Source organism: Nycticebus coucang, chromosome 6 (assembly GCF_027406575.1).
Source record: "Nycticebus coucang isolate mNycCou1 chromosome 6, mNycCou1.pri, whole genome shotgun sequence".
Taxonomy (NCBI): Eukaryota; Metazoa; Chordata; class Mammalia; order Primates; family Lorisidae; genus Nycticebus; species Nycticebus coucang.
Window position 1 is genome coordinate 65,663,335 of NC_069785.1, and position 18,041 is coordinate 65,681,375.

The window sequence follows — 18,041 nt, forward strand, 5'->3', positions numbered from 1 at the left end:
AATGATGAATCCTTAGGACAATCTTGAACATTTGTTTTAACCTGAGTCCTGAATATAACAGTAAGCCTTATATTATCAGCTCTCCTATCAGGATTGTCTGTACCAGTATTTTAACATTGTTTCCATTATTATCTTTGAAACTTTATACTTCATTGGTTATAATTTCTTTGAACTAGAAATAGGAGCTTCCTATCTAATATATTATTGATATAAAAGTGCTATCCTGAGGACATTTTTCTCTTTTTAATCCACATTTCCAAAGAAAAAGACATTGGTGCTTAAGTAGTTCTTTTTCTAATAAAATACTCTAGTGAAATACACATTTCACTGAATACATATTTCACATGGTTTAATGATTTTTATTTTTTAGATAACTGGGATCAAGCCACCATTTCCTTGGTAACTTTATCTTCTGTTTTTTAGAATGACAGCAATTCAGCTGGGGCAGGTGGACCAGTGAAAATAACAGAAAACCGATCAAAGAAGACCAGTTTCTTCCGCTGTTCATTACTTTGATGAACTCTTTCTGAGAGACTGCAGCACGTCTAGAAGGCCTTTTCCTGCTTCTCTGAAAGCACAGGTCACCCAGCCTCAGAATCACACCACTGGGCTGCTGCTGAGAGCACCGTTCAACTTAGACCTCTCAACACAGAACGCCACGTGGGTTCCAGCCACATGGCCTAGCAAAAGAACAGGCTCCTTTTTTTTCAAACATGGAAGCGATGAAGTGGAGACACACGCAGGACCTAACTTGTTTTTTCATTGTTTTATTGCCTTTTGCAGAAGCTGCTATCTTTCTTTTTCACTTTGCACATCAGTGGTAGCCTATTACAGCACAATCTTAGCCGTATATTTGCACACTTCTGTGTCATAAAGTTCTAGACAAATTTGTACATTTGGGGATGTTTAAAAGAGATCAGAATGCTACTGCCTTGAAAGCATTTATGTAAATGCTTTGATTTGAGATTTTCTTAAATAAGAATCATTAAATTCATTTTAAAATTTGGTAAAAAGCCCATCTATTCCTCAGAGGTAATAGTTGCTTTATTTCTTCAGATCATTAAGAGCTTTGCCTCATTTTTAAACCTTTTTATGAGCGTCTGAGTGGCTGGATGAATCACTATAAATTGATAACCTTTGCCTAATCTCTGAAAACTTTTTGGAAATCACCATAATCTCACTTTTCCTGGGGTTTGTATTTGCTGTTCTGTCTCATGTTTGACTTGTTGTAATTATTCACTTATCTAAAACTAATAACATATTTGAGCATTGTCATATTTCTATTTGTGTACTTCTTCAGCTGAAATTTCATGTAGGCAGAAAAATGTACCGTTTAGGGTTTTATTTCAGCATCTAACTGTGGCTCTGTCACATAAGGATATGTAAAGTATTTTTTTTTTTTCTTAAGTTTCATCCCTCAGCTTGCTGGTTTAGTTGTAATTCCCAATTTTGCAGACCATAAGCCCTGTCTGCAAAAGTTAACAAAAGTTAGATTTAGATTTTAGTTTGCAGAAAGCTTACCTATAGGGAGAATAACTTGTTGATATAAATGTAATAGATAGTTCTTGGTATTGGTAAAAATAATGATTTTTGGTACTGTTTTTATTTGAATAAGTATTTTTTTAATGAAAGTAATTAGACCTAGCACAGCTTCTAGGAAAAGTCTTGCCTTTTCATTAGGAAAATGTGATCAAGGTTTCAGTTTTAAAACATCCATTTTTGAATGTTGTAGAACCCATTTCCATCTGTTTAGGTTCATTGTTACGGAACTTAGTCTAGTCCTTTGTGCCAAAGCCAACCAAAAGCTTAGTTGCCTTTCTCACCAAACACTGGTACTGGTATACATTTTATAGATGAAACCATCGTGTAAGAAATAAACGTATTTGGTGTTAACTTATGTGCCAAATTCAGATCACTATGTCATTGCTTTTACTCTAGCCCTCAGTGCCATAACACAGAAGGCAATAAGACAGAGGTGGTCAGGGGAATGACTTCTATTACTTATTCTTCCTCTTATGCCTAATTTGCTTCGCAAAGGCTGCTATCATGCTTGATAGTTTAGAACAGGAGATGGAAATCTAAATGGATTGCTTGTTACCTACCACAGAGAATTCTGCTTCAAATTAAGATATGTCCTTAGAATACTCGGACCAGCCAACCTTTACTACTTGTTAGAACACTTAGGAACAATTTAGCAGCTGCAGATATGCCAGAGCTGTTTTTGATGAATCTGCCAAACTTACTGTTGACAAATGTTAGCCTTCTTAATAATTTTATACTTACCCATTGCTGTCCCAGGATAGTGATTCCATGATTGAAACTTGATTATAAATCTACTGTCTTCAAAGTTATATACATTTTTCAAAAAGAAAAAAATAACTTCTTAGAAATATCTTGTTCTCACTAATTTTCTGAAAAAATTCCAAGCAGTTAAGCTTTCTGGATGGTAATAAAGTACTTTCTAAAAGGCAAGTGCTATGACACCATGTATGAATGTAATTCTCTTAGTAATTTACCTCTGACTATTTGGTGTCTTAACACTTTGGTTTATATCTCAGGGGTTGTCTGCAAACCAAAACTGACATATTCTGTGGTTAGCTTTTTTATTTAACAGAATGCTTTGCTTTTGTTCTGTTTCCTCTCTTCTTTTGTCTTATATGGGTTAATAACTAGTCTCCATGAACTTCCCTTTGAAAGAGCCTGTAAAAAAGTTAGATGAGTCTAAAAGTGCTCTTTGAAGTAGCGGCAAATTGGGAGTATATGCTCTGTTATATAAAAATAAATTGTCCTTGCTATTTTCTTACATTTAGCTTTGCTAAATTGTATATAAATTGAGCTAAAACCATAGGAAATTCACTTTCTGCATGGTAAAATGACCCAATAAATATTCCACTTTGCTTAATAATGTACATATAGTGCATTATTTTTTCTATCTGTAGATGAATTTAGTGACAGATCATTGTCTGTTTCCTGCTGAAACTGAGAAATCTAGTTTTTTTGTGAACATTTTTGTAGTCTTATGGATAAGGTACATGAAGAGTTTTGCAGCAGTTTAATGGTGCAACGGCTGCACTTTATTATCAATGTGCTAATTTTTGACAGTGATTGGACTAGACCTTTTCAAATAGACTGAGGGTATCAGACAGTGAAAATGTGCTGTAACTAAGTAGCATGTGAGTCAGTTGATTGTAAAATGTTTCACTGGGAACTTATTTTAGCTATATTTTACTTCAGGCAGATTATGATAAAATAATCCACCTGTGCATCAGTTAGTAGGTGCTACAGGGTTTCTTACTACTTACATGAACATTTTGTGCAGTCTTTGTTATAAATTTTCAGAAGACTATACTCTTTACTTTGAAGGACTATTTTTTAATTATACCTCATTTAGCTAACTAGTATTCTAATACCTGGTAGAAAACGGTGAGCCAGCCTTTAACCATCCAACAAAATTTAGATCATATGTTTTGTTTTGAGCTGAAGGTATCTTAGAGAAAGATAGAAGATATCTTAGTTTAGAATAGAACATACACGTCATATCCAGTAGAGTAAAAAAAAGTATTATCTCCTTGTTTTCATTAATAAATTTAGCTGTGCAATATAGATACATTTTTACAGAAGTTTCTAAGTAAGAGATTATAACTCCATTTTACAGGTTCTGAATGCTGAGAGTCTGTATTAAGGCTTATAAATTTTTCCCTGTGATCAGTAAGTGATACATTTAAGCATTCTTTTCAAATTCATGACTTAGATTCCTTTGCAAGTTTAGTTCTTAATCTTTAAAAAAAAGAGCTTCTAAGCTTAAAAATTTAAAACCACATTTCAATGTGTTGGTTTACTCATCTCAAATTTTAAGCACTCATTTCTGCAATCAGGTTTTTTAGAATTTATTTTTTAAACAGAAAACACATTCCTTTTTCATTCTTGTTACATGGGGGGAAGGGGATGGGTGAGTGGGGGTGGAAGAAGGGAATATCTAAAAGTGAAATCCCTTGACATGTAGAGGGACCTGGAAGGGCAGGATAGGTTAATAAAATTTCACATTCTAGCATAAGTTTAGAGTAGAGTCGATCTTTCTTTTAGACTAATAAAATTAATGTGATATTCAGTATGAAAAAAATCTAAATTGAAATGTACAGAAATGAAAATTAGCAAACAAATATTTTCAGATTTACTTCATTTCTTGAAATGCATGTGCCATACTCAACTGCATTTCTTGCTGCCAAGAACTAATAGAACTCATTTCATTTTCTTACCTTTTTTGAAAATGTGAATTTAATTATTATAGGCCTTACAGATGGATTTTATTTTGTTTGCAGCTGACACTGCAGTTCCTTTAATGCAAAATACCTTAAACTATTTGACAAAAATCATGCCCCTAATGGAGAATATCTAGTTTTTCCATAGAATTATCGTAATTTAAACATACTTTATTTTTGCTCCAATGGCTTGATGTGAAAAGCTCCTGCAGATAAAGTGGACCTGTCATGTGTTTAATCTTGTTTAAGCCAGTTCATTAACTGTGTACTGATACTGATGCTGTGTTTTTGTTTTTGTTTTTTAAAAAGTGGATTTTATTCCAGGTGAACTTTTTTTATTTACAATAATGTTCGTCTAAAATAAAAACTACATAATGAAAATACTCATGACTCTCTGAAATGGATTGCACATTTTAAAAATGGTTTTGTAAATTTGATAAGGTAGATGATTCAAACCATGGTAGACTTGAGATACATTAGCAAACTTTATATCTGACCCAGAGTTATTTAAAGACCTAGAAAAATGTCCAGATGCCCTGCTTATCCTTAGTTTAGAATACACTGAAGTTATTCTCTTGTAGAACCTATAGCCTTAAATTGATCATCCTTCCCTTCTTAGTCCCTGCAAATTTAGTTTCTGTTGTTTTGTTTTCACTTAGTTTATGGTGCTGACCCTGTTAACCTTCTCCCACTTTGCCTGTACGTGTTCCCAGCCTCAACCTTTCCCGTTCATCCCACAGCCATTTCAGACTTTTGCTATTCTTAAGCTTCCTACTTCTCTCCTCTTCATAGATATCTTATCTCCCACCTCACGGAGAATAGCATCAGTCTCGAGCGTTCCTCTCCCTCCCTGATCTGTAGTTTCCTTTGTCCTTGGCTCCCTCCTGTTGGTAGCAGAGGCATTCCTCCTACCGTGAGCTCTCTCTGCCTCTTCCCTGGATTTGGCCTCCCACCCCTAGGCCACTCTGCAAGGATCTCACAGCTCTCGCCCCACCCTCCCAAACCGTAGACTCCTTTTCCTCTCTCACCTGCTGCTCTTCTTCTTCTTCCTCTTACTGTTAGCTTTTCTGAGAGTTGCCTACTCTTACTATCCACCTTCGCTTTTCCACTTTCCATTTATTTAACCTACCCCAGTTCAGCCTGCTCCCCCACTACTTTGCTGACTCTGCACTTAACCATGGCCTAGTTGCTAAAGTAGTGGGCAATCTCCAGTCCTTAATCTCTGCTGTCTTCTTGGCAGCATTTGACCAGAATCTCTCTCCCCACTCAGAAATGTTCTCTTCCCTTGGCTTCTGACAGTATTCTGATTCCCACTTTTCCGGCATAATTTCATCTCTTTTCATGTCTCTTTAAATGCCCCTAACTTCTGTGGAAAGGCTGAATAAACCTGCCCGAGGGTGTCCATATCCTAATTACTGAAACCTGTGAATGGTACTTTATATGGCAAAAGGTACTTTGCAGATGGGATCAAGGATTATGGGATGGGAGATTATCCTGCATGATCCCATAATAATCATGGGGTCCCCAGGAGAGGAACATGGTAGGGTGAGAAAAAAGCCAGGTGGTGATGGGGGCAGAGGAAGAAAATGTGTCGTGATGCAGGGCTATGAGCCAAGGTGGGGCAGTCTTGGAAAAAGGAAGGAAAATGAGTTTCCTTTAAAGCCTCCAGAAGGAACCACCCTGATCCCTTGATTTTTAACCCAGTAAGACTCGTTTTGCACTTATAGCTTCCGTAACTGTAAGAGAATAGGTTTGTGCTACATTAATCCACAAAGTTTGTGGCAGTTTCACACAGCAGCAGTAGGAAGCTGGTAAAGATTTCCAATGTGTTTCCAGAGGGCCAGACGTAAAAGTTCATCTGCCTACTGGACATGTCCCCTTGGGGGGACATGTATCTGCTAGAATACATCAAACACATGTCTGCAACCCAAGCTCGACCCTAACTTTCCCACCTCCCTGGCAACCCCCATTCCCAGGGGGGAATCCTGTTATTTCTCCATCATAATACATAGTACCATCCTCTCTCTAGGTCCTCAGTTAGTCAGCCTCTAAGTCTAACAGGTCCTACCTCCTTCGTCACTATGCCACCGTCCTGTTAAGGTCTCCCCTGCTTCTGCCTAAATCATTGTAAACATCTCCTAAGCAATCTCTCGGCCTCTAATCTTGTTTTCCTCCAGTCCAATTTTCACAGTGCAGACATTTTTCTAACTTGACTCTTAACTCTGTCATGGCTACATGTAACGCTTGAGTGGTACTTCATAACCTTGGCAGAAAACCTCAACTTATTTGCCTGGCAAAAAAAGCCCTTTGCCATCCCCACATCTTTCTTTCCAGTCACACCTTACCTCATACCCTTCCTTTGAACCATGCCAGTTCCCCAAACACAAACACGGCATGCTTTTTTTTTTTCTTTTGAGACAGAGTCTCACTTTGTCACCCTTGGTAGAGTGCGGTAGTGTCATAGCTCACCACAACCTCAAATTCTTGGGCTCAAGTGATTCTCTTGCCTCAGCCTCCCAAGTAGCTGAGACTACAGGCGCTCATCACAATGCCTGGCTTTTTTTTAAGAGGCAGGTCGCACTCTGGCTCAGGCTGGTTTTGGACCTGTAAGTTCAGGCAATCCACCCGCCTCAGCCTACCAAGTGCTAGGATTATAGGCGTGAGCCACTGTGCCTGGCACGTCACACTTTTTTATTCCTTTGCCCATGTTGTGCCTTCTGCTGACTTTCTGCCTCTTTATATGACTGGCTTCCACTTACCTTTTAAGACTCAGTAACGGTTTCTCTGGGAAGATTTTAGCCACAAACCATCCCTAGTTACCATCCTCTAGTATATTCCCAAAGTGTTGTTTCCCACTCTGGATTTCAGTTATCTGTTTACTTTCTTTCTCTGCTAAGGACACGCTAAGCTTCTAAAGCAGCGGTTCTCAACCCGTGGGTCATGACCCCTTGGGGGGGTCAAAAGACCCTTTCACAGGGGTCACCTAAGACCATCCTGCATATCAGGTATTTACATGACGATTCATAACAGTAGCAAAATTACAATTACGAAGTAGCAACGAAAATAATTTGATGGTTGGGGCTCACCACGACACGAGGAACTGTATTAAAGGGTTGTGGCATTAGGAAGGTTGGGAACCACTGTTCTAAAGGGTGGGAACCACATGTTTAGTTTTTGTGTCCACCATACCCATTAAGGGGTCTGGCACCTAGTAGGTATTTAATAAATGTTGAAAGAATCAGTAAAGTTCAGTAGTCACAGCAATTAACATGCTGCTGAAGAAAGCTACACCTAATTTAGCAGCCAAGTGTAATTTAGAAGTTTTGTTCTTCATTTACTTTTTAATTTAAAGAAAGATTTGAAATAAATCCATAAATGCCTCAGTAAGTGCAGCAAAAAATGAAAAGCTTCATTATCTGGTCTTTATTCTAGCCCTTACCATACTACTATTAAATACAAAAGAATTTATATTTACTAAGATAAATCACCTGGAACTGGGTAAGTAGTGAAAACTTGAGTAAACCCTCTGTTTTTTTTTTCCTTGAGACAGAATCTCACTCTGTCACCATGGGTAGAGTGCTGTGGCATCATAGCTCACAGCAACCTCAAACTCTTGGGCTCAAGTGATTCTTTTGCCTCAGCCTCCTGAGTAGCTGGGACTACAGGCCCCCAACATAACGCCCAGCTAATGAGTAAACCCTCTTTGCCCCTTCATGTTTCCCGCCCTCAAGATTTAGACTTTCCACTATTAATTCCAGGGATATAAGAGAATGCCCCAAAGCAAGCAAAATAAATAAATAATAAATTAAAATGAGTAAATATGTATATTTATCCTTCCAAGGTAAAAGCAGTTTGACAATAAAATTAAAGAAAAATAGCAACTGCTGAATTTCTAGGTGAACTAAGTTTTTGTTCCTTAGGAGTAAATATTGAAATAAATTTTAGAGAAAATAAGTATTTTGTATAGGTAGCTACAGTATTCAATAAATGATCAAAAATAACAATGTCTCTTGACTCGGTGCCTGTGGCTCAAGTGCTAAGGTGCCAGCCACATACACCTGAGCTGGAGGATTTAAATCCAGCCCGGGCCCGCCAAACAACAATGACGGCTGCAACCAAAAAATAGCCAGGCGTTGTGGTGGGCACCTGTAGTCCCAGCTACTTGGGAGGTGGAGGCAGGAGAATCCCTTGAGCCCAGGAGTTGGAGGTTGCTGTGAGCTGTGATGCCAGAGCACTCTACCCAGGGTGACAGCTTGAGGCTCTGTCTCAAAAAAAAAAAAACAACAATGTCTCAATTGAGCCAGTTGGATCTAGAAGGAGGCCTGAGCTAGAAATCAAGACTTCCAGGTTCTGGGTTGGTTCTGTTGCTAATGAAGTAGTCATTTTCTAGGCTTATTTCCTCATCTGTTTGCTCTTTATATATATATCCATTCCCTGAGTCCTTCCCCATCTCTAAAATCCTATGAAACACTGGTAGTTTCTCTCATACAGATCATTTCCTGTTCTATCTTCATGTAATTTGTTTCTGTGATGTCTCAATGAAGCCATTTCTGAATGAAGCCATTTCTTTTTATGGTTTATAAATTTGGGATACAAATTGAATCAGCTTTTTGGCATGATGACCATGGGTACTTAGAAGAAACTAGGTAGTTAAGTAATAGTTTATCTGATTTCTTTTCTTTCCTTTTTTTTTTTTTTATACCAGAGTCTCATTATGTCACCCTTGGTAGAGTGCCATGGCGTCACACAGCTCACAACAATGTCAAACTCTTGGGCTTAAGCGATTCTCTTGCCTCAGCCTCCCAAGTAGCTGGGACTATAGGTGCCTGCCACAACGCCCGGCTATTATTTTTTGGTTGTTGTTGCAGTTGTCGTTGTTTAGCAGGCCTGGGGCAGGTTCAAACCCACCAGCCTTGGTGTATGTGGTCGATGCCATAACCACCTGATTTCCTTTTTTTTTTTATTGTTGGGGATTCATTGAGAGTACAATAAGCCAGGTTATACTGATTGCATTTGTTAGGTAAAGTCCACCATCTGATTTCTTATGACCAATTTTTCCCTCCTTGTTCTCTCTTATGATTTCTTCCTTTTGCATGGCCTTTAAAAAAATTTAGTAGTGAATATTATTTGCAAGCTAAGATGAATTAATTCTAAGAATATGTAATTATTTTTTAGTGTTATTTCCTTAAGACTCTCATACTGCGTCATCAACCCAAACAGCGCTTAATAAAATCTAGGTCCTCAGCTTTACTTTTTTTTTTTTGTAGAGACAGAGTCTCACTTTATGGCCCTCGGTAGAGTGCCGTGGCCTTACACAGCTCACAGCAACCTCCAACTCCTGGGCTTAAGCGATTCTCTTGCCTCAGCCTCCCGAGCAGATAGGTCCTCAGCTTTACTCCTACAGGGCCAATAGCCTCACTCTGTCCTACCGGATCTCAGCAGGATCAAGTTACATCACTTGTTACTAAGGAAACTGGACTGGGTGTTCCCATGGATCCTTTAATCTCACATCTTCTTCCAGATGGTGTCCTGTCTCTTTTCCAAAGCTAAATCTCTCCCCTTTCCTCTTTTTCTTTCACCACAAATTCACTGGAGAACACTTTGTGCACTGGCTTTTACCCCTCTGTTAGGGTCACTAATGATCTCATGGCTAAATCCAGTGGTTTCCGTATTTCACTTCTCATATCTCAAAGTGTCGGAGTTCTGGCATAGGCCCTGTTCTAGCTTTACTGTTTCTTAAGGAAGCAATACTACCCACCCTGAAGGCTACAGGTGTTATAAAGAGTCTCAATTCTAGGTTTTCTTTCTGCTTTTTCTCCCCCTGCCCTTTTTTTTTTTAGTACAGATGGGTGTCTCACTCTTGCTCAGGCCTGTCTTGAACTCTTGAGCTCAAGAGATTCACCCACCTCCCAGAGTGCTAGGATTACAGGTGTGAGTCACCGCACCCGGCCACGATTCTAGGTTTTCAATCCAGGTCGGTCCTGGTCTCTTTGCCTACTGAACAACTCCCTTTGGAGTATTCTCAAGCATCTCAATCTCAGGGCATCCAAAATAGTGCCCATTATCATATCTATTTTCCCCTACTCTCTCCTCCTCCTGTCTCCACAGCAACCACTTGAGCCAAAAACCTCTAGAAGTCATCATCCTTGTCCCCCTCTCTCACCCCACGTAGTTCATTAGTCATTAAATCTGTTTGCATCATCCCTGAATCTCTCTTTGTCCGCTTCCTGCCAGATTCCTGCTAATTCCCTTATTTGGGCCACTGTCATTTCATGCTGCATTATGCCAAGGACCCCCTGTCTGGAATCCCATTTTTCATATCTTTGCACAGCAGATCTGATTATGTCACTGGTTAAAATGCATGACTTTGAGTAAACTCTAAAGTTCATAAAACTGCTTGCAAGGGACGCTTTTTGGGATCTGGCTCCTGTTAGCCTTTCCAGTCTTGTCTCTCCTTCCTCTCCTCACACTCAGGCAATCCTGAACTATTCTCTCTGCCCCTCAGAGATGCCCTACTTTCTTTCACTTTGAGAACTTTCCACTCATCTTTTCATTTCTGCTCTGCAGCCTACCTTTGCTAACTCCTAAGCTGATGCCTTAAGAATGAGTAGGTATTATCTTCTTTAGCAAAACCTCATGCTTTTGGATTGGGTGCCCTTCCCCCTTCTTGTATATTCCCACAGTACGGCATTTCCCACTGGACTATATGCTCCAGGGGGACAGCAACACATCTGCTTCACTGGTATATTCCCAGGGCCCAGCATTGTGCCTGATACTTATAAGATATTTTGAATGAATGAATAAACAGCTGAATAAATATAAATCTGTCAACACTACCAGAACACAAAGCTCATGTACCTTCATTGAACAGTATCCATAGAGAGTACCTGTCCCTTCCCCACAATCACCTTTTACCCAACATCATTTTAGTGCCTTATGTTTTCAAGTCTTTAAGGGAAACTAATAGTAAGTTCATAAAAGCTTACGGACTCAATAATAACACTACTTAGCCTCAAATTACTCACTTGTAAACAGGATTGTTAAAATCAGTGTAAAAGTGCTTTTGAATCAGCAATGCTTTATATAAATGTAAAATGATACTAATATTCAGTGAAAGCTTGAAGGAAGTTTTTCTAGTAAAGAACCATAAGAGCTAAAGGTGACTATTTTATTGGTGATTCTGCCAGTTTTCTAGCTGCTTTCCTCTCTTTTGCTCCAAACAGATATCAGTTAAAAATGTCTTCACAGATGGGGGTGAGGGGGGCAGACTCATTATATTTCACATGCTTTAAGTTCCCTGACTATGGCTCAGTGCCTGTAGCTGAAAAACGCCTTCCCGTTTTTCAACTGTGAGAGTAAGTGGAAAGTATATGTGACTGTTTTTAATAGGCAAAGGTGATGTTTTATAAGAACTAAATATGTGTGGTATTTGAAGGGCCATTTTCAGAAGTGAAATGCAAAACATCTCCCTTCAGGTTGCAACTTTTGTCTACTGGTGTTTGTCTTTTCTATGTGGATTGCTGACAGTTATATTCATGATGGATATATTAAAGAATGAGTAGGGGTGGCTAATGCTTTTTTTTTTTTTTTGGCCAGGGCTGGGTTTGAACCCACCACCCTCTGGCATATGGGGCCGGCACCCTACCCTGTTGAGCCACAGGTGCCACCCCATTGATGGCTAATAACAGAGCATTTACTTGTGCCAGGCAAACTCCTCAAAATAACTCAGGAGGTAAGCATTATTATTATTATGCCCATCCAACACAGGGAAAAAAATCTATCTTAGATGTAAATGGTCAGGGAACTTTGTCTTTTTCTTTTGTTTTGTTGAGACAGAGTCTCACTATGTCGCCCTCCATAGAGAGCCATAGCATCACAGCTCACAGCAACCTCACACTCTTGGGCTTAAGAGATTCTCTTGCCTCAGTCTCCTAAGTAGCTGGGACTACAGGTGCCCGCCACAATGCCCGGCTATTTTTATTTTATTTTTTTGTAGTTGTTGTTTGGCAGGCCCGGGCTGGGTTCCAACCCTCCAGCTCCGGTGTATGTGGCTGGCGCCCTAGCTGCTGAGCTACAGGGATGGAGCCATAGTCAGGGAACTTAATCTTGCAATTGTAATTTTTAAACTTCTCAGAAAATGTTAATTTAAATAGTAGATGTTAATAAGTTCCGCGTTTTAAATTATTTCATTCATTAAACAGAGATAGTGAGCTGCTCCTAAGTGCTGAGGAAACAACAAAGAAGAAAGCAAAGTTACATTTTAACGGGGAAGACTAATGATGGAGTTATTAAATAAATGGCCTGAAGTGGGGCGAAGTAACTGCTGCTATAGGGTGGCCAGAGTGCCTTCAAAAACAACTTTTTTTTTAAAAATTTTTTTTCGGGAAAAAATAATAAAGCCCCAAACAGGGCGGCGCCTGTGGCTCAGTCAGTAAGGCGCCGGCCCCATATACCGAGGGTGGCGGGTTCAAATCCAGCCCCGGCCAAACTGCAACCAAAAAATAGCCGGGCGTTGTGGCGGGCGCCTGTAGTCCCAGCTGCTCGGGAGGCTGAGGCAGGAGAATCGCTTAAGCCCAGGAGTTGGAGGTTGCTGTGAGCTGTATGAGGCCACGGCACTCTACAGAGGGCCATAAAGTGAGACTCTGTCTCTACAAAAAAAAAAAAAATAATAAAGCCCCAAACAACCCTAGGAAGGTCAGTTTCCTCCACTACTGTTTCATTATTTTACCGATTCTGGGTAATGCTTGGGTCATTGCTATCCCAGCCTACATTTTATACATTGATAGAGCAAGAAGTTCTTGCAACTATGCAAATGGAAAACGTGGGGCTTCCCCCCCCCCCCCTTTTTATTTCTGGAGGGAGAAAAAGGATTGCAAACTGAAAAAAATATGCTTTAAAAAAGATTCTTTTATTTCAAAAGAAATCCTGCCTCCAAACCGTAGTTCTTCTGTAGCTGACCTGGAATCGTTCCCCGTTCTCGGTGCAAGCGGCTTCAAGGTAACATGGGGACTTCCCCTCCTCTTATCCACCTCAAGGCCAGCACTGGTGATAGCTCAAAGTGTGCCTCTGATGGTAGGAGCTATGGCTTAGGCCCTAGCCTCACCTGGATATCAGGGGTAGCGGCACCGCGCAGGCGGCCCCACATGTCCAGAGCTTCCTCTGCGGCTCGGAGGGACCTGCCTAGGTACGCGCTTCCAATCTAGAGCTCCGTCCCGTTGCGCCCCGCCTCCCCTGCCTCGAGCCCCGCCCCACCACGCCCGGCGCTCCCGGCCGCAAGCCCCTCCCCTTCCCGCCCTTCCCGCCCCACCCCACGCTGCGCTCACTGCCCAGAGCCCCGCCCCGCCTCGACTGCGCCGGGAGCTTCTCGCGTCGCCTGAGGGCCCCCGGGCCGGCTTCCGCGGTCGCCATGACGGCGGCAGTGTTCTTCGGCTGTGCCTTCATTGCCTTCGGGCCTGCGCTCGCCCTTTACGTCTTCACCATCGCCAACGAGTCGTTGCGCATCATCTTCCTCATCGCTGGGTGAGGCGGGTGCGCCGGGAAACCCTGACGCCGGGGCTCCCTCCCCCGCTGGGGGTACCGCGACCAAACGGCTCGACAGTGTTGGGTGTTTGTTCGGGTGGACGTTTGAGAGGGGAGAACGGAGACCCCCAGGAGGGAGCTCGCACTGTGGGTCAGAGCCCGGGGCTTGGCTTCTGAGGGCTTTTGCCCAGGGTCCCGGGGTGGGATTTAGCTGTGGAGCTGCCGAAGTTGTATGACAAAATTATAGATAACTTCCTAATACATCCTTCGTTTTTCTGGAGAGGGAGTCCCTGATTTCCCTCAGATTCTCAGAAGCATCTGAAATCAAAAAAGGGTTAAGAATCGTTAGTCTAGGATAGCATTTCTCTTGCCCTCTCCCAATTAGAATTACCGGGGGGCCAGGTGCTTTAAAACATGCTGATGTCTACCGCCCCCCACTCCAGATCAGTATCATCAGAGGGTCTACAGGTTTCTTTTAAAGCTACTTTTAGATGATTCAGGTGTGCAGCGAAGGGCGAACACCTTTTCAAGCAGGTGTGCATCTTCACCTAGGAGCTTAACAAATACCGATGTCTGGTGGCCAGTGTGGTCAGTCATGACCCCAGTTTTCACCTTCTGGCAGCTTCTTACTGGGTGGACATGCCACGACCCCCCTACCCCCATGAGTCTCTTTACACCAGATGAGGCCAGTAGTTCCCACTTTTCCGAGCTACTTTATCTCCCACCACTGTATTGAAAATGCTGCATCAAATAAAATAGCCGGGCGTTGTGGCGGGCGCCTGTAGTCCCAGCTGCTCGGGAGGCTGAGGCAGGAGAATCGCGTAAGCCCAAGAGTTAGAGGTTGCTGTGAGCCGTGTGACGCCACGGCACTCTACCCGAGGGCGGTACAGTGAGACTCTGTCTCTACAAAAAAATAAAAAAAGAAAATGCTGCATCACATGTCATTTTTAAAACAATAGAGATTTAAGGTAAAGGTTTGTAAAACTTGCTATATAATCATTGGAATCCACAGGAGTGTTGTAAGACTCTGATCTAGGTCAGAGCACTGGTTTTCAATTTCTTGATTTTATACCAATCCCTGCATTAATAGGGATGTAGACTTTTTTTGGGGGAAAGATACACAATTATTATTTTTTGCAATTATTTGACCATTAAATCCATCACATCTGGTAGGTTTTTTTGTTTTTGTTTTTTGAGACAGTCTCAAGCTGTCACCCTGGGTAAGAGTGCTGTGGCATCACAGCTCACAGCAACCTCAAACCCTTGGGCTTAAGCCATTCTCCTGCCTCAGCCTCCCAAGTAGCTGGGACTACCGGCACCTGCCACAACGCCCAGCCATTCTTTGGTTGCAGTTGTTGTTCAGCAGGCCTGGGCTGGATTCGAACCTGCCAGCTCCTGCGTACGTGGTTGGTGCCCTAGCTGCTGAGCTACAGGCACCAAGCCTCTGTTAGGTTTTAAGGATATGAAAATTACGGTAGTCTCAGGTTGTGTATTTTATTGTTTTGGCACATTGATAGGTAAAGCATTGATGTAGGAGGAGTGGCGATTAACTACGTTTACAGCTATACAGTTCTTGGCAGATAAGGAATTAGTCATTAAAGAAGAGTAATTTTGTTGGAAAATATCACATTCCTCTTAAACTACATGTTTGTAGTTCTGCATATAGGAAAATTAAAGTTCTTCATGAATTTCATAGATAATAACCAAGACAGAACTTTTAATACCTTTTTTTCATAGGCTTCTGAGAATTCTTGGTAATATGCTAGCCTTCTTTATTTCTTGCTTTTAATAGCAGATATTTAATTCTGTTTTCATCATGGAATTACAAATTGAAAACCAGGAGGCCAATGGGGAAATGTACCATTGATGAAGAACGGCTGATCCGAAGCATCATTTAGGAGGACTTTTTTTTCCTTATCAAAAAGTCAGGAAATCTGTTCCTTCTCAAGCAGGGGTTTTTCACTTTTAAATCTTTACTAATCTTGTACTTATGTTCACTTGTAACTTTTTTCTCCCTATTTTTCAGAGCTTTCTTCTGGTTGGTGTCTCTACTGTTTTCATCCCTTGTTTGGTTCGTAGCAAGAGCCATTACTGAGAGCAGAGAGGAACCAATACAGAAATATCTGCTGATCTTTGGTGTGCTGGTCTCAGTCTTTATCCAAGAACTGTTCCGGTTTGCATATTATAGACTTTTAAAGTAAGTTAAATGTTTGTATTACCTTTTCTCCTCGCTTAGATTCTGAGATATGATTTGGTCATTTGAAACCTAAATATAATATGATATTTTGAGGATCCATGCTTTTCTACATAGTTCTAAACAAAGAGATTAAAACATTTCCAGGTTGAAAATATTGCATATTCTTTTAACTTGTGGACATTTCTCCCTCCATCACTTACTTCCTTGAAACAATAATTAAGAATTTATGGGTGGCATCTGTGGCTCAAAGGAGTAGGGTGCCGGCCCTGTATACCAGAGATGATGGGTGCAAACTCAGTCCCGGCCAAAAACTACCAAAAAAAAAAAAAAAAAAAGAATTTATGCAATGCCAGACCTATCCTAGGTGGGGATGCATCAGCAATTTAAAAAGTCTCTGGCCTCATGTGGGAAGAGACAGAAATGAATGAACAAGAATTGTACCATATATTAGAACGTAAGTGTCACAGAGAAAAATAAGCGAGGGAGATAGTCACTGCAACAAATGACAGAAACCATTCTAGCTTAGAATTTATATGTGCTTCTCTTTGCCACCACCTAAGATAAAGAATTTTTTTGGAAATCATGCCTTCCATTATTTTGACTGTTTTAGGGGAATGTGGGAGTTCATTTTGTAATATTTTCTGTAGTGTCAAATCTATAATTAAAAAATACTTAAAAAAAAAAGTCTTAGGTTTCTTTTTGTGCCAGAAAGAGGTCTTCTATAGGACCCTTGAGGACCTCAATTTGAAACATAGTTTGAACTGTATTTTCTTTCAATCAGTCAAGAAGTTTGCTTCAATTATGTAGTAGGACTTAGAGTAATAAATGTGCCATCCTTTTTCATTTCTGCATATAGGAAAATTAAGGTTCTTCCTGAATTTTATAGATAACCAAGACAGAACTTTAATACATTTTTTTCATAGGCTTCTGATAGTACTTGGTAATATGCTAGCCTTTTTTGTTTCTTGCTTATAATAGCAGATACTGAATTCTGTTTTCTAATGGAATTACAAATTGAAAACCAGGAAGCTATTACTTAGAAGCAAAAGTCATAGGAAAGGTTTAAAAATGAAATTCCTATTAATCCCTGAAAATATTAAAGAGCAACAAATATCAAGGTTGTAACATTGCAGTTTCTGCAGGAATGTGACATCCCTAACATGGACATCTAGCTGTGGTTAAATATTTCTGGTATGTGTTAGTTAACTACCATTCTGTGACTGTAATTTTAACTGTAGAATATTGTTAAGGTAATCAAAATCTTCCTTTTTCTGACCTCCGTCCCCTTATGAGGTAAATGAAAATCTGTCACATGTTTGTCAGTATGTTCCTAAACATTCCTCATTTCTTCACCTGGACCCCAGAAGGCATAGTTGTGGCTTCCAAACCTTTCCACAAGCAGAGTCTGTACTTTTTTTGCCAGGAGACGTGTCCCTTTTTGTCAGTGCCTAGCTTCTGCGCAGAGCCCAGCACGGTATTCTAGTGTGATCTGAGTAGTGCCCTAACAGGCCACAATATCCTTAATAGCTTAGCCTCAGATTGCACTGGGTTTTCACGTCAGCAACATTGTTGGCTCATGTTCATTTTGCATTTTCATGCAATGGTTCTCATGTTTAAAAGTATATGATTTCTAATACAGAGTACCAGTTAGGACATGGGTTTAATAACCCCTTAAGACTTGGATATTCTGATACCTGACTTATCTGGAGTGATTAAGTGGATGTCTCCTGTTCTTTACTGCCTTGTTTCTTGGTGGTTTCCCCTTGAAATGGCTACCTTTTCTTGGCACTAGCCTTTGGCTCCAAAGGACTGTAAGGTGACTATGGGTCCGCAGTTTTAATGAGGATAGGAAGGGAGTAGAGCCATGTGAGGAAGGAATTATGGTTGTCAGTCTGTAGGCTCTCATGCTAGGAAGTTCAGAGAAGCCTCTTTGACCTTCTGGGAAAACCATGTTTGGTTCTCTGAAATGAACCTTTGGATATTTTCATATAGCTGGTAGGACAAACCTATATAACGGTACCTCTGTTAGCATTTGCAGAATGCATCTTTGACAAGCCTTTAGAATA

General features: G+C 40.7%; 2 protein-coding genes across 3 annotated transcripts in view; both read left to right on the top strand.

Annotated features, from left to right (window-relative positions):
- Window positions 1-4,641, top strand: part of RAB8B (RAB8B, member RAS oncogene family) — a 79,909-nt gene extending 75,268 nt beyond the window's left edge. The window contains exon 8 of the mRNA XM_053594418.1: window positions 424-4,641. Coding sequence (XP_053450393.1) covers window positions 424-516 — 93 coding nt within the window. The 3' untranslated portion in view covers window positions 517-4,641. The remainder of the gene's footprint in view (window positions 1-423) is intronic.
- An 8,943-nt stretch (window positions 4,642-13,584) lies between these two features.
- The window catches only part of APH1B (aph-1 homolog B, gamma-secretase subunit), a 30,460-nt gene continuing 26,003 nt past the window's right edge, over window positions 13,585-18,041 (top strand). For both annotated transcript variants that reach the window (XM_053594415.1, XM_053594416.1), the window contains exons 1-2: window positions 13,585-13,778; window positions 15,805-15,975. In XM_053594415.1, coding sequence (XP_053450390.1) covers window positions 13,666-13,778; window positions 15,805-15,975 — 284 coding nt within the window. In that variant the 5' untranslated portion in view covers window positions 13,585-13,665. The remainder of the gene's footprint in view (window positions 13,779-15,804; window positions 15,976-18,041) is intronic.